This window comes from Ictidomys tridecemlineatus (assembly GCF_052094955.1).
Source record: "Ictidomys tridecemlineatus isolate mIctTri1 chromosome 12 unlocalized genomic scaffold, mIctTri1.hap1 SUPER_12_unloc_6, whole genome shotgun sequence".
NCBI classification, from domain to species: domain Eukaryota; kingdom Metazoa; phylum Chordata; class Mammalia; order Rodentia; family Sciuridae; genus Ictidomys; species Ictidomys tridecemlineatus.
Genome location: NW_027520964.1, coordinates 810,000 through 836,576, shown reverse-complemented (window position 1 = coordinate 836,576; position 26,577 = coordinate 810,000). Strand labels below are relative to the sequence as shown.

Genomic DNA, 26,577 nt, shown 5'->3' with positions numbered 1-26,577 from the left:
TTTAGACCCCTCTGTTTCTGTCGAGGTTGCTGGAGCTTTAGCTGTTTTGAAAGCTGCTGGTGTAAGACTCCTAATTTTTTTCCCCCTTTAAGATTGTTCAACTGTTAGATTCCTTTGCTTTTCTGTGTACATTTAGAAATAGGTCATTGATAGCTACAAAACATTGTTGCAGTTTTTATTAAATTCTTAGGCCAGTTTGGAGAGAATTGACATTGTAATCTTGATCCTTCCAATTTGTGGTTATGGTATACCTCTCTATTTGTTTCACTTTTCTCAGAAATCTTTTGTAATTTAAAATATAATGGTCTTACAATGATCTTGTGGGTTCTGATTATCTGTTTATTTATAAGGTGTCAAATATTTTACTTATTAATTAATGAGGAAGCTAGTATGGTCTTAGGAGTGGTCCAAAGAGAATTATAGGTACTGCTTATTTATCATCAGATAGGGCGTGATGAAGCTAATTTATGAATATTTGCCAAACTGGGGTCACCGGTCCAATATCCTCAGGCCTATAATCATTTGCATTGTGCAATATAGAATTTACCAAATTGTAAAATAGCTTTTAAAGGTGATGAAAGTTAGAAATAACCATGTGCAAGTTAGACAAGAGACCAACTCATCTTTTTCCCTCCATATGAGTTTTTCACTTTGCCTGCTTCTGTGTGGTTATAAGTCTTGGGAAAGATTATTCTAGGTCACAAAAGAAGGCTGGTAGATAGGAAATGTAAGTCTAAATCTCAGTAGATCTGACCTTAGTATTTATGTAGGTATACTAAGAATATTAATATAGCATATAGGCCTTTTATTTGGTTTTGAAAAATCCTAGGTCTGTGCAGTTGGTCAGTTGCCAAATTGACCTGTGGAAAGCTTTATAGGAATCTTGGCTTGGATTGTTAAAAGCCACTGTTTGGGCTCTCAAGGCTAGGGACCTTACCTCAGTTCAGCTGCCATTTCTGTACATTTGAGTGAATTACCCTGTTGGTTGTCTCCCAAATATCTGAAGGTTTCTGGTCTTCCAGAATGTGCCCTTACCTCCTGTGAGGCTGGAACCCTGGAAGAAGGCACTGGGGCAGTTTTTCCTGGGGGGTAGTGGTGTCAAGGCTGTCTCAATGCAGCCATCTTGGACCCTCAGAAGCAGCCTGCTGTGCTTCCTTGAGCAAGTGTTGTTCTCAGTGGCACTCAAGGGAAGGCAGCGGTTCTTGTTCAAGCTGTCCAAATAGTCATGCTGCCACAGAAAGTGGGGGGCAGTGGGGGGACTTGGAAGGGCTCCTAAATTCTGGACTGTAAGTAAGGGTCAGATACCACTTAGAATGTCTCCCTTTATTTTTATCAAAGCTGAATTCACTAATTCGTTGTAGGTTAAAAAGCTTTAGAAGAAAGCATAATTGCTCCCTTATGTATCCAGAAAATAGAACATAAAACCAACATCCACAAATGACCTCAATAAAATTTCCCTCTTTAGTTCATTCAGTTCTGTATAATTAATTCTTACTCGGTTACATCTTGGGTTAACAGTCTCCTAAAACCGTGTGCTTCTGGACTAAAAAGAGCTCAGAAGTCTTATCTCAGTTTGCTGATGTGTCTGGAAATAGTCTAGTGTTGCTTCTGCAGCCTGTGCCCTGTGTCACTTGTCCGAGGCCTGTGGTATCCCTTGCCTGAATGAGCCTCTGCATGTGCCCTTCTCTGTTGAGCATGGGAGCCCTGGTCTGCTGTTAACACCGAACTTCCAGGCAAGTGTTGTTAGAGCGAAGCAGAAGATGTCCAGAGATGATAGACTTACTGCCAATGGTAATTTATTACCGATAGTTTTCAAATGTGAAATGTCTGATATGGTTTTATAATAATAATAATACGAGTGACGAGGAAATTGAGTTGTTTCTGTGGCATCCAAAACAAAGATAAAAAAAGGCAATTAAAAAAATTAGACATAATATCACTAAGGATACTGATTAAGCCTGTTTCAAAGAAGTTCATGGTTGTTAATGTCTGATTCATCGAAATGGATGAACATGATTTTTGTAGTGAAAACAGTCTTGAGGTACAACAAACACAGAATACTGAGACAAAAATTCCAGGAACATGTGAAAGGCTATCAAACGAGGAGATTCAGCAAGCTGGGGGAGTCCCCAGCTCCCCTACCCCACTTTTTTTCATGGAACATCAGAGCCTCATCTGAAAGGCTGCCCTCCTTGACCCCCAGCCTATATGATGCTAGATTCTGATTAAAGGAAGATAATAGCTTAAATTGCACCTTTACCTTTGAGCTTGTGGTCTTTGACATGGAAAAACTTAACTGGATTATTTCCTGAGAATTTTGCTTAGTGCTTTCCCTGAGATTCAAATGGATCCCCGGATGTGAAGGTAATCACGGACCTCTGGGACTCCCAGCTGAAGTGCTATTCTGGAATATGCACTGATAACATTTTGCCTGTGCCAGTCCAGCCTTGAGAAGGCTGATGTCTCTTCTGATCTTATGACTCTTGTAACACACTCACTTAGCAATCGTTTTTCTCATATCTTCTTATGAAGAGATCTTGCATACCTTTCAGTAAATTTAACCCTAAGTATTTTGCATTGCCAATGCTATTTTGAATAGAAGTTTATAAATGTTGCTTTAGGATATTAACTGCTAATAGATGAGAAACGATTTTTTAAAAATAATTTCTATGAAAGCAATAGTGATGTTTGCAGATATAGACAATTTTGCATCTTTTTGATCTTTATGCCTTTTGTTTTCTTTCTTTCTTTTTTTTCCCCCTTCTTCATGGTGCTGGGGATTAAACCCAGGGCCTCATGCATGCTGGACTGGTGATCTACCACTGAGCTGTATCTCCAGCCCTGTTTCCCTGTTCTTAATGTAACCCACTGTTCAGGACATACCAGCATTAGGCTGAGTGGTAGTGGTTCTTGGTGGTGAACTTGGTGGGTGCGTTCCCTGCTTCACTGTTGTATGTTTTATGGATCCTTTTTTTTTTAAATATAGAAAATTTTAAAAAGACAATAGATATTTTTAAAGTTAAGAAAATAAGAATGACAGAATGACCTGTCTGGGCTGGGGTTGTGGCACACTGGTAGACCACTTGCCTTGCATGTGTGAGGCACTGGGTTTGATCCTCAGCACCACATAAAAACAAATAAAACAAAATAAAGGTATTGTGCCCATCTACAACCCCCCCCCCAAAAAAGAATGATCTGCCATTCCAACATATAGGAAATCTTCCATAACAACTTAAAATACAATAGTGTGCTGTCAGATTTTTTTTCCCCCCTAGGACCAATTAAAAAAAAACATTATAGGAAGGTATAATATAGAAGTAGATATTTCTTAATCTAACTTCCAGGTCTGCTGGACAGAAGTAACCTGCTTTAATGGTTCCTTTGCCTTCCTGACTTCATGTTTAACTGAGATTTTAATGTGTACATCTGGATTGCCAGATGTAATGGCCATCCACTTTTCTGTCCGGATACTGGCCATTGTGTCTTCTCTTTATCATAATAATTATCTCTAGACATTGTCAGCTTTACTAGATTTTTTTCAAACAACTGAATTTTGACTTTGTGAATGCTCTCCATTGTATTTTTAAAATTTCCTTTGGTTTTAACCTGTGTTTCCTCTGCTTGGGTTATTTTGTATACTTTTTAGGTAATTGTGAGATTCATTGAGAACTGGAAGGACCAGAGCCTTGGAAGAAAAAATGATCTAGCCCCTGTTTCATGAATTCCTCAGCTTTGTCAGGTTCAGGTTCAGGTTCAGTGTGGGCCCTTCCTTGGGTGGTCTTCACATAAGCCTAAGGAATAGGCTTACTGGTGTTAGAAATACCAAGGTGCTGCAAGAAGTTTAACATGTGCTCGGGGGTGGTTAAGGCGACTTTACTTCTGCCAGAAGGGCATGCCACTGAAGCTGGCTAGCAAGTACACTTGGATAGGCAGTCTGCCTGCTTGTATCTTTGATGCAGTGTTCCCCCTTGCCCTATCAGGAGGAGCTCGAGGTTACAATCTCTGTACTTGACTAATTTTAAAATTAGGGTGGGCAAAGGAAAGGGCTGTAGATAAAAATGGCTACAGTTGGATATTTACATCCTAGTTATGGCTAAATACTATGTTCTGAAAATGGATCATTGAACTTTCTCATACTGGTACAATGTGAAATTGTGCTGTCAGATTTTTTTTCCCCTAGGACCAATTTGGGGGGCAGAGAAGGGTATGGGAGAAACTAAGGTAAACATGGTGGATTGGATATACACATCTGTTTCTCATCTTCCTGAAACCTAATCCACAACAGTAAAGAGAGTTTGTTGTAAAAGGCAAAAGCTCAGTTGGGCATGGTAGCACATGCCTGTAATCCCAGTGACTTGGGAGGCTGAGGCAGGAGAATACAAGTTCAAGGCCAGCCTGAGAAACAGTGAGATACTATCTCAATATAAAGACAAAAGGACTAGGAATGTAACTCAGCACCCCTGAGTTCAATCCCCTGTACCCCAAAACAAATAAGAGCAAAATCTCATGTGAATAGGGAAAAAGAAAAGAAAGCAACAGTGTCTGTCCTTTGGAAGGCAGAATATGTATTAGAAGAGTTGGCAATGGACTTGAGAAAACCAAGTGCTAATTTGGGGGAGGTGAGAGCCAACTTGATTTATGCCGCTGAGTTTTCCCACAGCTCAGGAGCTGCAGCATCCCACCCCTCCAGACCACAACGATGAATAAGAATGATTTGTGACAGACTTGGTCAGCTGAAAGGTGGGCAGCGCCCCAGGGCTCTCACCAGCTCAGTGCCCTGGCCAGGCTACTCTGCCCAGCCCAATGAAGACTGGAAGGTCCTGGGCAGAGGGTGATGCTGCTGTCCCTGTGACAGTGCTCTTGAGGGTGGCCTGCTTCCTGGAGGTTGGGGGAGGAGGCGAACTGCATGTGACTGATGCTGAGGTACCAGCCCTTGTCCTGCTTGGTCCAGAGCCTTGGGAGATAGATTCTTGTCCACTGAGCAAGAGATTAGACAACGTGGCCATGTCAAGAAGGAGTACGCAGTGGTGCTGAGACCTCTCAGCTCTCATGTGGGGAACTCTGCTGGATCCGTGCCTGGAGAGGTGCGCCCAGGTAAAGGAACTTAGAGGAAATGGAAATTACGCAAGGACAAAGCTTGAAGGAAAAAACCTTTTGTAAATATCCCCCGAGAAATAAAAGAAGGTATTTTAACAGGCAAAGAATTCTCTGAAAGAAGAACATTAGGTGAACCAGGAGAGCCCTGGGAAATCAACACTGAACAGATGTGGGAAGAAAATCAACGTACGTGTTGGGAAGCTGAGGAAATTTCCCAGAAAGAAAAGCAAAAGGATGAAGTGAGAAAAACAGAAGGTGAGGGTCGATCCAGGTGGACCACGTTCAGATAGTACAGCAGAGAAATGGGAAGCACTTGACCTTGGAACAGTTCCAATATTCCCCAATATTCCCTAGAACTCAGGGCTGAAGACTGAAGGGGCCTGTCAGTGGATGAGAGTCGGCAATGCAGGCCATCACCAAGACACGTGTTGTGAGGCTGTGACTGCTGGGCAAAGCCCCTCTGCTGAGTTCTCAGAGGATGAGAGTAGAACACAGATTTATCTGGAGTCAGCATGGGCTTCACCCTGTCAGCAGCATCTGAGTCTAGTAGAGACTAGAGCAATGTCTTTAGGAGCTTGTAGGAAAAGAATTTTCATCTTTTTTTTTTTTTAAGCAATGTGGTTTTGCTAAGTTGCCCAGGTTGTCCTTGAACTTGAGACCCTTTTGTCTGGGCCTCTCCAGTGCTGGGACTATGGACACATGTCACAGTGCCTGGCACTCAACCTAGATTAACAGTCAGTGGGAGAGCAGATTTATAAAGTCTCAAAAATGTATCTCCCTCATATCCTTTTCCAGAAAGCTCCTATTGGAAGAGTGAGTAGCTGGTGAAGAGGAAGGGCTTGCGTGCAGGGGACAGGACCTTCCTAACCATGGGAGTAAGAATCTGAGATGCTGCCCATGCCCCTGGCAGAGGGTCTTCAGTCCTCCTTGGGGCAGCTTGAGGCTGAAACCGATAGACAACCTGGCATCTCTGACATCTTGGGAGCAGATTTGATAGTTCACAGAGCTCAGGGGGGCATTGGTAGTAACTACACAGACCAGCACATGAAAAACCTTCATTAGTTTTGGAGAAGACACAAAGTAGTGCAGGAAGTGGAAATAATCACACTTTGCTACATGGCCTCTGTGCGAGTGGATTGATTCTAGAACCAGACAAGAAATCTCCAGTCTTGGGGTTTAGCTGTGTCATTGACAACAGTGATTGGGGGGGGGGTGTTCCCATGGTTTGAGGACAGTGGTGAGGAGCAAGAGCTAAGTCCTGTTCATCCTGGGAAGTTGGAGGTGATGCTTCAAGAAAGCTGCAGTGCAGTCTGAGAGGAGAAGTCATTCCCAGTGGGCTTGGCTTAGGGGACTCCAGTGTGTGCTGCGAGGGCAGGGAACTGGTACAGGAGATACAGGGCAGCAGGGGCTACTGTTCTCTGATAGACCTAGTAGGCTGACTCTTTACTGTGTCACTTAGGTAGAAATGTCTCTACAAATGGGAGGAAAGGAGAGTCTACTGCCAGTGTTGGGGTGCCAGCAGGGGCTGCTATTGCAGCCAGAGGTGTACATTTAGGTGTCTGCTCTCCTGGGTCCTCCTGTGTGCACAGACTATTGAACAAGTGTTTCTGTGAGTTGCCTGGTACTGCAGCCTGTGTCCCTCTGACCTGGCCCTGCAGGGCCATGAGGGTCAAATGCAGCATAGTGAGCAACTGCAGGTGCCTGTCAATGCCCTGAGCTTGGTGGTGCCAACTTAGTCCTCCCTGCTACCCGTGAAGGTAGGCTTTGCTGATGTCAGACTCAGCAAGCAAATGCAGCAAGGAGAATTTGCAGCCATCCTAAGGATACAGCTTACCACGCCAAGGTTGAGGCTGGGTCCTAAATGCACTGCCCACCAGGGTCAAGGAACTGTGCCTTTAGTTTGTAGTTGTCATGTGGGGAATGACAGCCATCTCAGGCTGTGTGAATTAACAAGACAATTCTTGTGAGGTTTGGGTACCTGGTGCTGAGTGGTGCTGAGTAAATGGAATCATGCAAAATACCTCATGTGGCCTTTTTTTGCTTTTGTGTCTTGAGGAGACAAAGAGCTTCCTGAGAACTCCTGGCCTTGAGCTGTGCAGTGCAGTAAGCAGATGATTCTGGCTCAGCATTGCTGGAAAGTCTGCAGGATGCTGCCCTTCACAGCCTTCTTGAGGCCTAAGTAATTTGTTTTCTAGAACATCTGATGCTGGGGAGACAACTACATGAAGCCAGGCCCACAAATTTACCATGATTCACTCTCAGGGTAAGCAGGTGGGCAGCTGGGTTCAGGCATGTTGCACCCTCACGCACCTGTTCACCTGGGACATACGAGATATCCCTTCTCCCTCTGCAGCCCCCACCTCTGAGCCCAAGTAGTGTGATGTTCACACCCCATTGCTTTCCACCTTTTGTTAACCCGAGGCCTCCAGGTAACTGGAGAGAAGCAGATCAGGACCTCTGAAGCCTCCTCTGGCCTCTTCTACCCGTCCTTCACTATCCCATGAAGCTGGGATGGTTTTGTAGGACCTTGGTAAGGGTTGTTTCTGCTTTACAGGTTAGTGGGTTGGTGAGAGCAGCCTTCACAGTTAGGTCATACTCTGCCTCAGTAGCCACCAATGATGTGCCACCCAGAGACTCGGCTGTCTCATCTATTCAGCAGCCATGGGACCCCTGTCCTTCCTGCTTGAGGGTTGTATGAAGCACTATGTGGCCGGTGGTGTTTGTAACATGCCAGTAACTGAGAACTCTAAGGATGTGCTTTGGGATTTAGTTGAGTTTCAGACCCTGGAGGTACCTAGAGGTGCCTTGGACCCTACACCCTGTAGGTTTCCACAGGAGTTGGGAGCTGCCCAGTGGTTTTCTGTGTCCTGAAAAAAATATCTGTCTTGCTTTCATCTACCTTATATTTGGCAGTTCCCCTTGGATTTGAGGAAAGCAGTGCCTGTTTTCTTTGAAAAAGGCCAGTTTGATATACAAAGGGCACTGCCGCAGGGGTGCCCCTGGGTGAGTTCCATGACTGTGCTCACTCGGCCCAGGCTCAGCATGGAGAGTGGCTGCAGTGGATCTAAGAACCCAGGTTCCGTTGACTTGTCTGCTGCATTTCCTCTGGTCTCACACTGTGTGTGGCATGTGCCCTTTACAGTGTGATGGGTGGGTTCTGTTCTTTCACTGGAGCCCTTGGAAGTGCCACAGCAGTGGAGCCCAGACCAGGCAAACCTGGTAACTGCTCACTTCAGCTGCAGTGCCTTTCTGCCGTGTTCATGTGTCATTGAAGCATTTCCCCCTGTAACCAGGAGGTGCTCTTGGGGGCAAAGTGACCACATGTGTGCATGCGCATGCGCATGTGTCTGCACTTTGGTTCCAGTGTCCTGGAAGGCAGACTGGCCTTTTGGCTTTCTGCTTAGGAGCCTGGTTTGCTCTTGCTGTTGCCTCTTGGCTGCGTGGGCCCAGGCTGGTTGTCAAAGCTCATCTGTACAATGGGGACAGAGAGAGCTCTGGCCTCAGGAGGCCCAGTGAATGTCCTACTTGCTATTTCTTTTCAAGTGAGTGTTGGGATTCTTAGAGTCTTCTCTGTAGTTTTCTTTTCCCCTGAAAGTACAGCAGCGAGCTACACGGGGTCCCATGGAGGCACCGTTGAGTTCTGCCTGTCTTGGCAAATTATCTGTCTTCCAACAGTGATCTTGGAAATGCTGAAAAAAGGAAGCTGTTCTGCTGTTGAGCGCCTGTGTGACTGTCTGCCATGGCCACGGGCAGCCGTTCTCCTGTGGTCTCTGCTGGGGCTTGGCTCCATTGCTGTGCCCAGCCAGTTCCCTGGTCTTGTACCTGATCCCCCTCCTCTGTCTGCCTATCACCCGTTTGATTCTGTCCCTTCAACTTCTCTCAGGTCACTGCTCCTGGCCCTCCCCTAGTGCTGTCGCACCATTTATAAACCCTTCTCAGTGCAGAGCCCACCTGGTAATTCCTATCTCCCTCTGGGACTTGCAGCTCTCTCGGCACTCCAGCACCGAGGGGCCTTGAGGAGAAGCACTGGACCTGCAGTTCTGTGCAGAGCCATTTCGTGGTCCTCACTCATCCTGCAGTGAAGTCCTCATTTCATAGCCTCGCTGCCCGCACCTGCCCTCTTCTCCATTGCTGGGTGTTTGGGTTGTTTTCTTTTCCCTGCTACTAGTAGCACTTGGGTGAACCTGGGTGCTCATCTCCTTTTACAAAAAACCTCCAGAATATGGCCGCAGAGGTGAGCAGTCTAAGCATCTATCCATTTAGAATCAAATCTGGAATTCTGACTGCAGCCCCCCCATGTGCTCTGTGCCCTCTGCCTCTCCCTGCCCCAGGCCTGCTGTCTATGCCTTCCCAGGGTCCCCCTTTTGTGGCTCTGCCTCAGGACTTTGGTCTCGCTACACCTTCTGCCTGGAGTCTTGTTCTCTTGCATCATTCATATAATCAGAGGGAACAGAGTCTTAGGCAGCTTTTGTTTTTGGAGAGAATCACAAATCAGGATGTGGCACCCTAGTTCATTACTCTCATTTAAAGATGCATAAACCAAAGTTCAGGAAGGTTAAGTAAGTAGCCCAGGGCCACACAGCAAGCTCAGGGCCAGCCTGCAATCACAGTTAAGCTCTGCCTGTATGTGGCTTTTGCTTTTCCACAGTTCTGAGACCTTTTCTCTCCTTTTATTACTCAGTGAGTTCAAAGAGAGCATCTCGCTAATGATGGCTTCTTTCTGAGTTTCTGTATCCGGTAAAGTCCTTTGTTCACACATTGCTTTGATTGTTTCCCCAGCAGCCAGATTGACTTGATTTTTAACTCACTGTTCTCCCTGATCTCCTGCCTCTCCCTGAAAGAAATCCTCAGAGGTAGAATAGTTGGGCCTCAGGTATTCGAGGAAGGCTTTCCTAATGCTTAATGTTAAAGGCACGGTGAGAGTGGGACTGTCAGGAACCATGCGCTGGGATCTCTGAAGTCACAGTGTGATTGGTGTCCCCAACTGGCTCCCAAGCTTACTTCCAACCACAGTTGTATTGCCCAGAGTGAATCACCACTGTATGGGGCGTCTTGTTTCACTTTGCACCTTGGATACTGCTGTCGGTAGTAGATGGGCTCCTATTCTGAGCTCTTGTGGCTTACCTTGGCACTTCAGCCCCACGAGCTGAGCTTGCCCCTGATGTGGAGGGAGGGTTCTGCTGTTCTACTGACCCCAGTCTCCAGCAGCTCTGGCCATTTCTGTGCGGGTACTTTGTGCAGCACTGCTCAGGTAGGTGTCAAGGATGTTCTCCAGGGCCACGTTGTGGGGATCCTCGGCTCAGGTGAAGGGAGAATCTGATCTTCTGCCCAGACCTTTCTCCCAGCCTTGCTGCACTGGCCGCATAGCAGTGTGTTGACACTGTGTAGTCTCAGGCCACCAGTGCTGTCCTGGAAGCCCAGCCTGCTGTGGGCAGTTGCGCAAGGCCTCTGTCCCTGCTCCTGTTCTGAGCTCCTCGCTGAAATTGTGTTTGGGGCTGTTATCCAGCTGCTATCTGAATGTTTAAAGCATTCAGAGGATCAACTTTTCCAAAGACTGAGGGAAGTGGGAGAGAAATTACAGCATTTGTTTGAGAGGTTCTAAGAGCTTTTTTTAGCACGAACAGTTCAAAGCACGCCTCTTGTTAATCAGAGGAGTGTTCCAGCATCCCTGCGGTGGTCACACTGGCTTAATTGGGACCCAGGCTGCTTTGAAGTCCTTTTAATCCTTCCTGAGCCGGGAGAAAGAATTCGAAGGCAGCAACTGTAAATTTGAAATTTCTTCATTTTATTTACATGTGTCTGGGGACCCAAGAGGCTCGTTTGCCTGAAGCAGTTAAGCTGCATTGCTGGCTTTGGACAGCTGATGAGATCTGGACCTCACGAGGCAGGGGGTGGGAGGCCAGTACCTGGCAGAGGAGCTGCAAAACCACAGCTGAGTGAGGACACAGTTGCAGGGTCCCCCTTCCTGCTCCGTCTTGTCGCTGTGCGCCTCCCTGTGGTCCCCAGAGTCACTCTGTCTTGCCCTGCCTCCAACAGCCAGCCCTAGTCTGCTGCACCTCCTCAGGGTTGGGAGTTTGCCACCTCACAGAGCCCTTATCTCCACCCCGTTCCATCCTGCAGAGCTGAAATCCACACATTTGTAATTTTGTGCCAAGGCTAAAGGTGTTGGTTCATTGTGAAGTCACCTGGGTACAGAATTTGCTCTTCCCAAGGTCATGTGCCCACTCCATGTTGCCGCCCGCTGCTCATGGTCTAGTTCTTCCAGCTCCACAGAGGTGGCATCCAGGTGGTGGGGTGGAGGGAGGTGGACCCAATGGTGGCAGCGCTCTCCTGGCTTTTCCAGGCAGTGTCACTCCTGAGCCATCTGAGTTGATGGTTTCTCAGTCAGACCTGAGTCTGTAGCATTCCCTGAGCCTGCCAGTGTGGCGCTGCACGTTTGCATACTGTGAACCACACAGGTGTGGGTGTGGCTCTCTGAGTGTGTGCAGTTCCCCTTGAGACAACACATTTTCTCTCTCCAAGAAGTTCTTTGGGTGGAATTCTCCTGTCACCCTGCAGCTACAACTCAATTTCACTTGACCTGGAGCCTCTGAAAATTCTTCCCCCTGAGCTTGCACTGCTCACTTCTGTGTTGCTTAGTCTGTGGAAGGTGTTACCTTTTCAGACATGGTTCCTGACCGCCTGTGAGGATTGCACACCTCACTCTTGTTACCTGTCCTCTTCCCCCGCTGGTCTTCCTTGGGAATGTAGTGCACATTGGGTTCGTCACAGTGACTGCCTGCCTGCCTCAACAGGTGGGAAGTCTCCAGGTCTGTGTATGTGTGTCAGAGAGTTCTTCAGGGCTTGGGACTAGACCACCATGTGGCAGTGCTCGCTGGATTTGTTGAGTGAGATTGCCTCAGATGCAGGATGCCCAAGTCTGTCCATAGGTGCTGCTGGTGAATCAGGGTTGTCCTTCCCATTATATTCTAAGAGTTGATTCTCCCCGCCCTCTGGCCCCCCTGCAGGGGTTTTACTTCTCGCTTACAGTCCACCTGTTCTTTCTACTTCTCTGTGAGGTTTTAGACTCTGGTTCTGTCATCAAACAGATTTACTCTCTCTGTTTTGTTATTAGAACCAATAAACCTGTCATCTATCAGTGCCCAAGCAACTGGTAGAGGTTTGTAGGGGTGGTGTTGGACACTGTCTGAGAGACAGAGATCATCACAAAGGCTCACAGAGGGCTGGATGTCCCTAATTTGGTAGTCAGGTTGGGAGACATGATCCTATTTCACGGACTAGGAAGCTGGGGCTGGGATGGGAATTGAACTTGAGCCTGGCTGACTCCAGGGCATAGTCTCACTGCTAAGCCTGGCTCTCTTTTGACATCCATTTTCCAGAGGAGGGGTTGAGACTTGGAGAGGTCTGCTGATTGGTTGGAGGCCATGTAGTTGATAGCCAGTGGAGTTAGACTTTGAGCACTGGCCTGGTTTCTGAATCTAAGATGTTAGCTCTGTTCCACCGCCCTCCCCCTTTTTTTTAATGCTTCTGAGGTTTGTGGAGTCTGTTTTTTGAAAACGAGTGTAATCTGTGTGTGTGTTGTTCTCTATATGATTCCTGTGGTCCAGATGCTGCAGTGTGGGGCAGGTGTGTGTGGGTGGCAGAGTTGTAGCTCTGGACACATGGCTGACACATGGCTCTCACCAATATACTCTGTTCTCAATTCTGGAAAATTCAGATAGATCCTGCAGCACCATAATTCTCATACCAGTGAATCATTCTTAATTTTTCTTTTTCTTTTGTGTTTTTTGGTACTAAGGATTGAACTTGGGCAGTCAACCAGTGAGCCACATCTCCAGCCCTATTTTGTATTTTATTTAGAGACAGGGTCTTGCTGAGTTGCTTAGAACATTGCTTTTGCTGAGGCTGGCTTTGAGCTCATGATCCTCCTGCCTCAGCCTCCCAAGCTGCTGGAATTACAGGTGTATGCCACTGTGCTTGGCCCCATTCTTAACTTTTTAAAAGTTTGAAATGTATTTCATATGGAAAAGTCTGTCTTCAAAGGCCCCAGGTAGTCATCTATGTGCCTACACTCAAGCTAGGGGCAAGAGGTGTGGCCTCCACCCACCACCACACTGGCATCTGTTTTAGGGTGGCCATTGCTATTGTCATTACATACTTTGTGAAGGCTGCTTCAGTGTAACAGAAGTCTTATTTCTTTGAATTTGAAGGTGGATCCTTTGCAAAGTCTTAAAGACAAATTCTTGAAACATTGATGTTGAATCAGACAAATTGACTATGAAAGACTAAGAGGAAAAGTTGTAAAATCTAGGAAGACTATAGGTGTCCACTTCAAAGGAATCAACCTAAAAGTCATGAGTTACTTGTTGTGTGTGTGCTTTATGCAAAAATATAAGGTAAAGCTCTAGTTGACCTGTATTTGAAGAAGACATTTGTAGCATAGGGAATACTTGTGTATTTTTATGTTTTAAGTTAAGATGTTTGAAACACATGTATCATTCCATTCCCCTCTTAACCAAGCACCTTTTGGGATCAGTTGCCAGGCTTAATTATTTTAGTAGGAGGCCTTTCACTAATACATCATTGTCCTGTTTATGGTATTACCTATACACAGCTGAACATTTTTAAGAAATGATATCATTGTTTTGTTGTAAATGGTCATAGTTAGATTTCTATGCATTAATTTGCTGTGGGAATAATTTGTTTTCTTTTTACAAAATTTTCATTTAGCACCTGATTCTGCAGTACAAGATTACAGTGCTGAGCTTTGAGAAATTATTTATTGAATAGCTTTTATATGTTTCCTTAGCACAAAATATTTTATACATTTTAAAGGTATCTAGAGGTAAATCTCTCAGGCCATTCTTGTCCTCTTCTGCTGGAAGCCATTGTTATTTCTTCTTCATCCTCGAGTATAATTCAGTTACAACAATGTGTATTTTTTCTTTCATACAAATGACAGCATAGAACACTTACATTCTGTTTTTTTGTGTTTTTATTTAGCAGTGCATTTTGGAGATCTTTCATTTTAATATGTAGAAAGATTCTGCATTCTTTTGATTTTACACAGATACTGTTGTATGGGTGGGTGAAGTTTATTTAATCAGTAACCCTGGACTTAGAATCCAGTGGTCCGAGTTCTCACTTCTCAGAGCTGAGCTGCATGGTATTGCTCTGGAAAGGTATCATGATTTTTCCTTCATTTCACATACGTTTCTGGAAGCCTGTGATTGCGCCAGTGAAAAAAAAACAAACAAAATGTAAACTGTCTCTTCTTTTAGGGAGCTTTCATTGTAATTGAGGGAGAATGATGATAACCTGACAGGCAGAGTGGGTATCTGATGGTGGTGGGCTGCGGAAGGGATGCAGGGAGAAGCTGGGGGGTGGGGTCCACAGTTTCAGATAGGATGCTTCGGAGATCCAGCTGAAAACTTGGTGTCCTGTGACCTAGAGGTGGATGACGGAGTGGGGTGTGTGGGTATCTAGGGGAAAGTATTCTGGAAAAGGGACATGAAGGTCCTGAGGCCGAGTGTGACCGTGCGCTGTTGGCTTTGGAAGGCAGCAAGTCTGAGAAGCAGCAGCTTGTCGCTCCCTCCTTCTCAGATAGTTGATGTGATTTTGTTTCCATTTGAAAATCCTTTTGAGGTGTGAGGGAGGGCCTTCCAGCCTTTGCTGCTGGGGGCCTTTGATCTTGGATGGGCCTGGAGGGAGGCATGGCAGGCCACTGTGCCTGAGAGAGCAACCAGCTCTGAACCGTCCACAGGGCTGGAGTGACCTTCTGTGCTGGAGGGAAATGGGTGCTCTGGAAGATTTGTCAGTGGCCTTGTCTATCAAGGCCTGGATGTTACAGAGCAACCCTGTACTCAAAGGGTGAGGTGGGCTAATGCCCTTTGTTGAGTCTCCTGAAGTCTGGGTAGCTATAACCTCAACACCAGACTGGGACCTCCTACTCAGGGAGGCAGTGACCACAGCCCCTGCAGGTGGCTCTGCCAGAGATGGCCCAGGGTGAAGCCACTGCACTGCTTAGAGTTAGTCTCTCCTCCCCAGGAAAGCAGTAGTTCCTCTCCTCAGTCCTGGGCACCCCATATCAGCCACATCAATGTCAGATCGGGGTGACCTGCATCCCTTTTCCCAAGCAGTTATGTTATATTATTGAGAAAAGTCTGGGCTGCCTGCAGGGGTTCGCAGCCCTCAGTTCTTGCCATTTCCTTGATTTTTAGCAAAAGTATTTGCTGTCTAATATTTTCCGTTCATTCCTGTTTTGGCATCCTTTTTGCAAAAACAAAAAGCCTATCTTGTTTGTGTTGTGTTCCCTCCTTTCTGTTTGGGCCCTGGCTGAAGCCCAGCCCCAGCAATATGGTGGTTATGCCCTGCGGGTTCCTATTTTTTGGAAAAAATATATAATAATAACACCTCGGGAGAAAGCTCAAGGCTTCTCATTTGGTTTTGTGGCTGTTGGTGCTTGATTCACTTTAGGCTTCGGTATCCTTTGGATCTGGTGTCTATCAGACTTGGGGGAACTGGCACTTAGGCTTCCAAAAGTGCTGTGGCATCTGCTATAGGACCCCAAAATAGCTGTGGCTGCAACTGCCTTTGCCTCAGGGGTAGAGCAGTGGGCATGATCCCCCAGCCCTCTTCTATTCTGCACACAGCTGAGTTTGCGTCAAAATTCAGCTGCATTTATTAGTTCTAGTAGTTTTTTTTTTGTAGACCATTTTGGGTCTTCTAGGTATAGAATCATGTCATCTGCAAATAGTGATAATTTAAGTTCTTCCTTTCCAATTTTTATGCCTTTAATTTCTTTCGTTTGTCTAATTGCTCTGGCCAGTGTTTCGAGAACTATATTGAATAAAAGTGGTGATAGAGGGCATCCCTGTCTTGTTCCTGATTTTAAGGGGAATGCCTTCAATTTTTCTCCATTCAGAATGATGCTAGCCTGGGGCTTAGCGTAAATAGCTTTTACAATATCAAGGTAAGTTCCTGTTATCCCTAGTTTTTCTAATGTTTTGAACATAAAGGGATGCTGTACTTTGTCGAATGCTTTTTCTGCGTCTATCGAGATGATCATATGGTTCTTATCTTTAAGTCTATTGATATGGTGAATTACATTTATTGATTTCCGTATATTGAACCATCCCTGCATCCCAGGGATGAATCCTACTTGATCATGGTGCACAATTTTTTTGATGTGTCTTTGTATCCGATTTGCCAGAATTTTATTGAGGATTTTTGCATCTAGGTTCATCAGAGATATTGGTCTGTAGTTTTCTTTCTTTGATGTGTCTTTGTCTGGTTTCGGAATCAATGTGATGTTGGCCTCATAGAATGAATTTGGAAGGACTCCCTCTTTTTCTATTTCCTGGAATAACTTGAAAAGTATTGGTATTAATTCTTCTTTAAAGGTTTTGTAAAACTCCGCTGTATACCCATCCGGTCCTGGGCTTTTCTTGGTTGGTAGTCTTTTGATTACTTCTTCAATTTCATCCATTGATATTGGTCTGTTCAAATCATGTGTGTCCTCCTGACTCAGTCTGGGCAAATCATATGTCTTAAGAAATTTATTGATGTCAGGATATAAAATCAACACGCACAAATCAAAAGCATTTCTGTATATCAGCAACAAAACCTCTGAAATGGAATTAAGGAAAACCACTCCATTCACAATATCCTCAAAAAAAATAAAATACTTGGGAATCAACCTAACAAAAGAGGTGAAAGATTTATACAATGAAAACTACAGATCCCTAAAAAGAGAAGTAGAAGAAGATCTTAGAAGATGGAAATATATACCCTGTTCATGGATAGGCAGAACTAACATCATCAAAATGGCGTTATTACCAAAAGTCCTCTATAAGTTTAATGCAATGCCAATCAAAATTCCAATTGCATTGCTTGTAGAAATAGATAAAGCAATCATGAAATTCATATGGAAAAATAAAAGACCCAGAATAGCAAAAGCAATTCTAAGCAGGAAGTGTGAATCAGGTGGTATAGCAATACCAGATTTCAAACTATACTACAGAGCAATAGTAACAAAAACAGCATGGTACTGGTACCAAAACAGGCGGGTAGACCAATGGTACAGAATAGAGGATACAGAGACTAATCCACAAAGTTACAACTATCTTATATTCGATAAAGGGGCTAAAAGCATGCAATGGAGGAAGGATAGCATTTTCAACAAATGGTGTTGGGAAAACTGGAAATCCATATGCAACAAAATGAAACTGAATCCCCTCCTCTCACCATGCACAAAAATTAGCTCAAAATGGATCAAGGACCTTGATATCAAATCAGAGACTCTGCGTATGATAGAAGAAAAAGTTGGCTACGATCTACATATTGTGGGATCAGGCTCCAAATTCCTTAACAGGACACCCATAGCACAAGAGTTAATAACAAGAATCAACAAATGGGACTTACTTAAACTAAAAAGTTTTTTCACAGCAAGAGAAACAATAAGAGAAGTAAATCGGGAGCCTACATCATGGGAACAAATTTTTACCCCCCACACTTCAGATAGAGCCTTAATATCCAGAGTTTACAAAGAACTCAAAAAATTAGACAATAAGACAACAAATAACCCAATCAACAAATGGGCCAAGGACCTGAACAGACACTTCTCAGAAGAGGACATACAATCAATCAACAGATACATGAAAAAATGCTCACCATCTCTAGCAGTCAGAGAAATGCAAATCAAAACTACCCTAAGATACCATCTCACTCCAGTAAGATTGGCAGCCATTATGAAGTCAAATAATAACAAGTGCTGGCGAGGATGTGGGGAAAAGGGTACTCTTATACATTGCTGGTGGGACTGCAAATTGGTTCGACCAATTTGGAAAGCAGTATGGAGATTCCTGGGAAAGCTAGGAATGGAACCACCATTTGACCCAGTTATTGCCCTTCTTGGTCTATTCCCTGAAGACCTTAAAAGAGCGTACTACAGGGATACTGCCACATCGATGTTCATAGCAGCACAATTCACAATAGCTAGACTGTGGAACCAACCCAGATGCCCTTCAATGGATGAATGGATTAAAAAAATGTGGCATTTATACACTATGGAGTATTACGCAGCACTAAAAAATGACAAAATCATGGAATTTGCAGGGAAATGGATGGCATTAGAGCAGATTATGCTCAGTGAAGCTAGCCAATCCCTAAAAAACAAATACCAAATGTCTTCTTTGATTTAATGAGAGCAACTAAGAATAGAGTAGGGAGGAAGAGCAGGAAGAAAAGATTGACATTAAACAGAGGCACGAGATGGGAGGGAAAGAGAGAGAAAAATGGAATTGCATGGAAATGGAAAGAGACTCTCATTGTTATAAAAAACTACATAAAAGAGGTTGTGAGGGGAATTGGAAGAAAAATAAGGAGAGAAATGAACCTCAGTAGATGGGATAGAAAGAGAAGATGGGGGGAGGGGGATAGTAGAGGATAGGAAAGGTAGCAGAATACATCAGTCACGAGTATGGCATTATGTAAAAATGTGAATGTGTAACCGATGTGATTCTGCAATCTGTATTTGGGGTAAAAATGGGAGTTCATAACTCACTTGAAACTATTGTTCGAAGTATGATATGTCAAGAGCTTTGTAATGTTGTGAACAACCAATAAAAAAAAAAAAAAAAGAAAATGAAAAAAAAAAAAAAAAATTCAGCTGCAGATGGAACAAAAAGACTTTTTCCCTGAAAGCCCCCGTTAGGATGTGAAAGGCTTCGCAGCTGAAACTAGAGTTTTCCGCAGCAGGTGTCACAGCCTGGGCTGCAGTTGGAACTGTCACTTTCTTGTCATCTCTGTGTCGGAGGCTCCCGAGGCCTCAAATGCCTCCCACTTTGTAGTTGTGAAGTGCAAGTTTCAGAATGGACTGTCGGTGTTATTTTTAGGCCATAATGGCACTTGGCATGACTCCTTCTAGTTACAAGCACTTAGCTAATCCCTGGAGCGCCCTGGGTAAGCATCTCTGAGTAGCTTTAACCACACACAGGTCAGGAGGCTTCTGGAAAATAAACATTCTTCCTGCCAGTTGGAGGTGTGTGGGCCCCTGGTCTTTGGTTTGAGATGCATGACGGCTGTGACTGTGCAGAAATCCTCCATGATCCACAGCTCAACGTGGACTCACCTCCTTACGTGGAGCTCAGGACAGGTGACAGGAGGCCAAGTTCTTCGCTCTCTTCTCCCAGCCCTGAGCTTGTTCTGAATCCAGGGCTTCTCGTGGTTTGTCTCCCTTCTTTTCTGTGTGCCCTTTTCTCTGCGCCCCTGTCTGGGCTTCTGCTGGGCTGAGCAGTGTGCACTTGGCACCCCCTATCGGCCAGGCTCCCTGCTCCCCAGCCTGGGAGCTTCTGGCGTCTTTCCTCACCTTCTGAGCCTGCTGTGGCTTTTCCTTCGTTTTTTGTTTGTACTCATACGTGTAGTACATGAATTCTCATTGTAAGCAGTTCACAGAGGCGCATGAAGTTAAAGACCCCTCAGCCTCGATCACTAGGCCCTGCTTGACATGGAAGTAAACTCCAGATAAACTTGGGGTGAAGCTCACTAAGGGTGTTCCATACATCTTACTTATTTTCTGTGTACTTAGAAACATGAAGTTGTGCTTGTGGATTGGGTGTCTAGATGGAGTCACGCTGGGCCTGAGCCATTTCCTGAGTGTCTGTGCTACTGGCCCACTTGGGTGTGTCTTCTGCCGGAGCAGCCTCTCAATGTGGCTGGGCTGCTGTGACAAATTCACAGATGGGGCTAGGAGCAGGAGTTTATTCCTGTTGTTCTGGAGGCTGGTGTTCCGCCTCTGGTGAGGGCCCTTTCCACCTTGCAGATTGCTGCCTGTGCTGTGTCCTTGCATGGCCAGGAGAGAGAGACTGAGCAGTCTCTTGGTGTGTCTATCAGGATGCTGACCCCAGTGTGAGGCCCTCACTGTTCTGACCTCACCTAACCCTTATCACCTTCCCAAGGTCCCATCTCCAAATCCCATCCTGTGGGAATAGGGCTTCTGCATAGGAACTTCAGGAGGACAGAGTTCAGTCCTGAGTGTCTAAACCATGGTGAGGGTGGCTTACTTGTACCTTGCACTGCTAGGGCCCTGCCCATGGGGACCCCAGATACTCTGTGGCCCAGGGTGAGTGTCTCCCCCTATATAGTGTCTTCAGTGTTGGCCTGAGAAATGGCAGTAAGAAAGGCCACTTCTGTGGAGGGTGGCCAGCAGCACTCTCCTTGTAGCTTGTTGCAGGTTCTTCCTTGCATGGACAGCTGCTTTGCTGTAGCCAGAGTAATGGCCTCCATGATCCCTGCAGGGGCTCTTCATATCCACTTAGTGAGGTGGAGGGACACTTTGGGGGACAGAGCCATGGGTTGGCTCATACCACATGGCCCCATAAGCCCTGTGCTTGCTGTGGTGGGTGGAGAGGAAAGCAAGATGTGTCCTTGGCCTTGGGCTTGTGTGCCACCTACCATGCCATGTTGGGAGCTCTTGCTGTGCACTCCACATGTGTGTCATGCTACTCGTAAAGCTACCAAGAGTTCTGGGATATGTTCTTCTGTGTACTAGTCAGAAGATGTGGCTCACCTTGAGTTTAAGCTCATGGACCAAGTGGACTGTGGAAAGCCAGATGGCATCTCTGAATTTCCATTTCCTCATTGAAATATGGAAACATAGAGAATAGGACTGCTTTGCATCCACTGGGATAGTGAATCTGGAATAGTTCTGAGAATCATGCAGTAGCACGCATGTGGGGCTGTGCCATTACTACTCTTGCTCTATTTTTTAAAAATATTTATTTTTTTTTAGCTTTAGGTGACACAATATCTTTATTTTATTTTTATTTATTTTTTTATGGATACAACACAATGCCTTTATTTTTATATGGTGTTGAGGATCGAACCCGGGTCCGCCCGTGTTAGACGAACACTGTACCGCTGAGCCATAATCCCAGCCCCTTTATTTTATTTTTATGTGGTGCTGAAGGATCAAACCCAGTGCCTTATACATGCCAGGTGAGCGCGCTACTACTTGAGCCATGTCCCCAGCCCCTCATTACTACTCTTAACTCTGTGTGCATGCAGCTGTTTTGGAGGAAAAGCAAAGATAGGAGCTGTTGTGCATCATTTCCATGCCAGAAACTGGGCAGCACTTTGTGAATATCATTTCCTTGGCATGGTGACACCATTATGTGTCACCCTGTTTTTATAGGTGAAATAAAGCCAAGGCTTATGAAGGTAGCCTGCTGCTATTGCATGGCTGGTGGTGGGCTGTGGCTGGACTTGGGCTGTGGTTAGTGCTCTCTGCCTCACTCATGGGTCACATGATAGACTACTCATCCTGGTCTCTAAATGGCATGGTTTTGGACCTCTATTCCAGATGTGGAATTAGGCCCACTTCTGGGGACAGATGGAACTGAATGTGTGTTCTTTATCCCTCAGGACTCCAGAGGACCTCTCCAGATTTGTTGTTGAGCTGCAACAGCGAGAACTTGCCCTGAAGGAGAAGAACAGTGCCATTGCCAGCAGGTAGACCAGGTGTCTGTGGGGATGCATGTGTTCTGGGCACTTGGGCTTAGGCAGAGGGGTGCTCTCCTGTCTCACTGGGTAAAGTAGTCCATTTTCATTGCTATAGCAGTGTACCTGAGGCTGGGTACTTTTTAGAGAAAGAGGTATGCTTATAACTTTGGAGATCGAAAGGCCTGGCTTGGCTCTGGTGGGGACCTCATGGGTGGTAGGGCATATGTGTAATGGGGGAGCACTTTGCCACACAAGAAACCAGGAAGAGCATTGGGTGTGCTCCTTCTATGACAGCCCTCATGAGAACTTGCCAAGGGGTCCTGACAACTACCTTGATCCTTTCTGAGGACAGTACATGTGTAACCTGAAGACCTTCTGCTATGCTCTAACCCTAATACCGCTGCTCTGAGAAGTCCTGGGGAATAACTCAAACCACATGTGAGATGTGGCATTTGCGGGTGGCTTTTAGTTTGAGATGGTGGGGGATTGGAAGCTCCAAGTTCCCATAGTATGGTAGTGTGACTCCACTTGGGGTACTGTGACTGTTCTGACAACATGTACCTCTGGTTTCCTGGTGGCTTGGCTTTTTGACTTGGGGGTCCCTGCTTGGATCAGGACTATTCTCATCTTTCTAGCAGTGTGTGGGCTTGGAATGACCTTGTCATAGTGTAGAAACCTGGCCCCTGGGGATGCAAGTGTGTAGACTTGTGCCCTCATGAAAGACCTACAGAGTATGCCAACCATCTGAGGCCTTTGTAAGTGACAAAAATCTCGGCCAACTGGCTTGAGCATCAAGCACATTCTTTCTTAGCCCCAAAGGAGGCCCAGAGATGGGTGGCTACAGGACCTCATCCCAGGGCCTGGTGTTGGGTTTTTTCCTCCTGACACCAAATTTGTGTTCTTTTCTGCTTCTCCAGTCTTGACACCACCTCAGTGTCTTATGATTCAGTTCAGTTTCAACATTTCTTAGAGTTTGCAGGTTTATGCAGATGCCAGTCCTTTTATCTAGTTCCCAGGTTACCTACTCTGTCCAATTACAAATTCAGGGAGCTCCATGATCCCCTCTTTAGTTTTTTTTTTCTTTGTTCTTTTTAGATATACATGACAGTAGAATGCATTTTGACATATTATACATACATAGAGTCTGACTTATTCCAGTGGCTTGCTAGAGCTCAGGAAAGTGCCTTATTTACTATCCTGATCCAGGTCAGGCAGAGCCACATGGGAGGGTGCATGGGGCAGGAGTCAGGTGCTGAGCTTCCTTGCTTTCACCAGCTGTGCCCCTTCTGTGGTCACCAACCTAGAAGCTCCCGAATCTTGCTGTTTAAGAGTTTCCTCAACACAGTCTTTAGTCCTCCTCTCCAGGCTGGTGAGTGGGGCTGAGAGTTCTCAGCTCTAATCACTGGTCTTTCTGTGCTCATCCCCAACCTAGTTAAGTAGGGGCCTGTCCTAGTCACCTTATTAGTAGAAACCCAAATCTTTACTAAGGAAGGACTTCCTGCCACCCAGAAGATCCCAAGAGTTTTAGAAAGATCCCAAGAGTTTTGCCAGAAACTGAGTCAAAGGCCAGAATAAAGGGTTGCGCTGCTTTTTATGGTCCGTTTGTTTGCCAGCTGTCTGGTCAGGCTGGTTTCTCTTATGGCCTTGAAGTTCCTGCCCAGGTTTGGGTGTCAGGAGACAGAAAGGTGAGGCCTCTTTCTTGGGTCTTTTTGGAACAAGGAAATCTTTCTAGGACTGCTATCCAGCAGATGCCCCTCACTGGCCAAAACTGGGCTGTGTGCCTGTCCTAGACCAGTCAGTGATAGAAAAGATGGAGTTCCACCATGAGCTAGGAGTTGTCTGGTTTGTGCTTACATCTAGCGGGTGTAAAACCACATGGGACTGGGCTCCTGCCTTGAGCAGAGCCATAGGGAGAAGTTGCAGCAGTGACCATGGTGTGAGGCCTGGGTGTCCTGGTGGACTGACTGCTTGGCAGGTGAGTCTGTGAGGAGAGCCTGGAGCTAGCCTCTTCACCATTGATTATTAAATCTCAGTCTTGTCCTCCTGTGCAGATGTGTTTTAATAATTTATTAGTAGCCAGAAGGAAGGGTTTCTTATTTTGGGGACTGATGTCACTTTGAAAATCAGCTTTTAGAAGCATTTGGTTATGTTGGACATAATAACATCAATTACTTTAAAAAGCTCAAATGATAAAGATTGCCTTTTGCTTTCAAAGCTACTGTCAGATGAAACAGGCATGAAAAATGATTTGGAATTAAAGCTTTAACACTTTGCTCTTCCATCTTCTTCATTTCACTCCACGAAACAGAATGGACTGTTAAGGGAAGGGCACTCGCTGGCATCCTTCTCCTGCCAGCCATGAGGCACTTTTCTACTTTGACCAGTAGCCACAAGTTCACGTATCTACCCAGAGAGCCATGAAAGGTGGGGAGGCATCTGCATATAGCACAACACCACCTCTGTTTGTGGATGTGAATGGGGATTTTCTTTTCGATTAGTTTGGGATGGTGTCTGTGTCTCAGGAAGCAGCTTGTGCCATAGGTAGGTGGTCTGCAGACTTCTGGCCCACTGTCCACCTCCCAGGAGGTGCCCTAAGTTCCTCTGAGAGTCAGTGCACCCTGTGGAGATGTGAGCCTCAGGGCACCCTGTGGAAGTGCCCAGTGCTCCATGCTTATCTGTAGAGTGAGTGCTGTGTTGCCTTTGTGGTGGTGTTTCAGGGAAGGGACATGAGGCCCCACAGCTGTCCCAGCCTTGCTTGGAATGTTTTTTGAGGATTGACTTATTTTTGTGGGTTGGCCTTTTATGCTGCGGCTTCACGTGGGACATGTGATATGGCCCCTAGCCCAGTGTTAGCTATGAATGGGGCTGGCGAGCACCTTGTTGCCTGGCTTGATCTGTGTGCCAAGAACCATGCTGTTGGGATGGATGGGGAGAAGGATGTGGGTAGCCATCAGGTGTTGAGGCTGCCACTCTGATGGGGGTGGACAGTTCCCCATGGGGGTGACCTGGGACCTCTGGTACTCAGGAGATAGAACTGAGACCCTACATGCTGAGACTTGTGTACTGGGGCTGAGAGGTCCTGCCTTTTTGTTTATTTACAGATCATAAAGCAAAGGTGGCAGGGTGGCACTGGCCTTGGTTGTTGAGATGGATTCCTCCAGCTTTGGCCTCTGCCCTCATGTTCTGAGCTGACTGTGTTAGCCTTAGGTGGAAGGTGTCCATTGTATTTATGGAGACCTTGTAAGACTGGTATGTTTCCATGGATCTCTTAAAGGCAATTTGATAAAAATTCAGATGGTGAGAAGGAGGTAATGTGGTAGAGTCAGACAGATGCCAGGCAAGTGCCCAGCAGGTGGTCATAGGTTCTGGAAAGGGCTTTCTGGGGTGTGCTTTGTCTCCTTTCATGATGTGTAGTCATTGCAGAGCCGACACATGGTCCACCTGAGACTACAGTGTCATGGGGTGTGATTGTGTCCACATGCTTCCTATGGCTGTGCAGACCAGTGGCCTGGGCTCCCGTCGTCATGCAGGTGTTCTTACCCACTCTTACCACCAAGCCATCGATTGTGTCCTCCTTGTGAATTGAACATTTATTCCTCTCATTTTAGTAGCTTTTTAATATGCCATTTTGTGGCTACCCTGTACTTCACGGGCCCACTGCTGGGTGTTTTTCTTCTTCCTCCTTATCTGCCCCCTTTCTGGATTTTAAATGCTGCTGTCATAGACTTTTTTAAAAAAATATTTATTTATTTTTTTTAGTTTTAGATGGACACAGTATCTTTATTTTATTTATTTATATTTGGTGCTGGGGATTGAATCCAGTGCCTCCCATATGCTAGGCAAGTGCTCTATCCCTGAGCTACAATCCCAGCCCTGTCATAGACTTTTGTAGCATGGTCCTTAATTCTTTATGATGAATTCCTGCAGTGGGACAGTTGGTGGCATGCAGATCTCCAGGAGCTTGGCCTTCAGAAGACAAATGTTGCGCATCACCCCATGCGTTGCTCTGCCAAGAGCAGCAGAAACCCTTCATTCCTGAGCAGCACTCACCTGGGTGTCTTAGTTTTCCTCCTTTGCCGATCTGACAGAAGACTGCTACTTCCTGTGTGTGCTGTCTCAGTAACGTGGTGTCTGTCACTGCGAAGCTGGAAATCAGAGAGTGAGTCAGCGGGTCCTCCAGGTCCCTCTCCTACCTGAGGTTTCACTGTGCTGCGGTAGTTCAGGCTTCTGTTGGCCTCTCGGTAGTAATGTAATAGACTTTGGCCTGTTTCCGGGCAGAGCTGTGACTCTCCTAGCAGGAAGAATTCTGAGTAGGGTCGGCCACTAAGCACGGCTCTGACCTGAGCTCTGTATGAATGAGGTGTAGGGACATTGAACATCCTGCACTAATGGATGCTGAGGGAAGATCAAATGATGTTGTACCCCAGAGCCACCTGCTGGCCGCCAGCCACCTAGGAATGAGAAAGTATTTCTAGCATTGAGCCACATGTGGCTTCTGGCTGCTGTATTGGTACAGCACGATTCTGAACTCTACACTGGACTGAAATCATTATTACTATTTTTTTTTTTGTGGTGATGGGCATATAACCTAGGGCTTCTGTTTGCTGCCACTGAGTTACACCCCCAGTCCTTTTTTATTTTTTATTTAGAGAGAGGGTTTCCCTAAGTTGCCCATGCTGGCCTTGAACTTGCAGTCCTCCTGCTTTAGCCTGTTGACTTCTGGGATTGCAGGTGTGCACCACCGTGGAATTCTGTCTCTTAGTGTTCTGAGTCCACAGAGCTGGGGTCTGGAAAGCTTGATGGTGGGGCTTGTGCTTCCTTTTGATCATGTCTGCCATTGAAGGGACAGGAAGCTTTATGAGTCCTTCTACATGGCAGGAGGTGGGAAGGTGCTACTTTGAGTAGATGTGGATTTACTCCGGTGCACTTCCTTATCTCAAAAGGGAGTGTCTGTCTGTAGGGCTGTTCTGAGGGCTGTGT

At 45.9% G+C, this 26,577-nt stretch overlaps 1 protein-coding gene across 21 annotated transcripts in view; it reads left to right on the top strand.

The window, feature by feature from the left end:
• LOC144372348 (mitotic spindle assembly checkpoint protein MAD1-like) overlaps window positions 1-26,577 on the top strand; it is a 270,820-nt gene that overhangs the window by 49,020 nt on the left and 195,223 nt on the right. For all 21 annotated transcript variants that reach the window (XM_078035746.1, XM_078035755.1, XM_078035752.1 and 18 more), the window contains one exon: window positions 21,520-21,606. In XM_078035746.1, coding sequence (XP_077891872.1) covers window positions 21,520-21,606 — 87 coding nt within the window. The remainder of the gene's footprint in view (window positions 1-21,519; window positions 21,607-26,577) is intronic.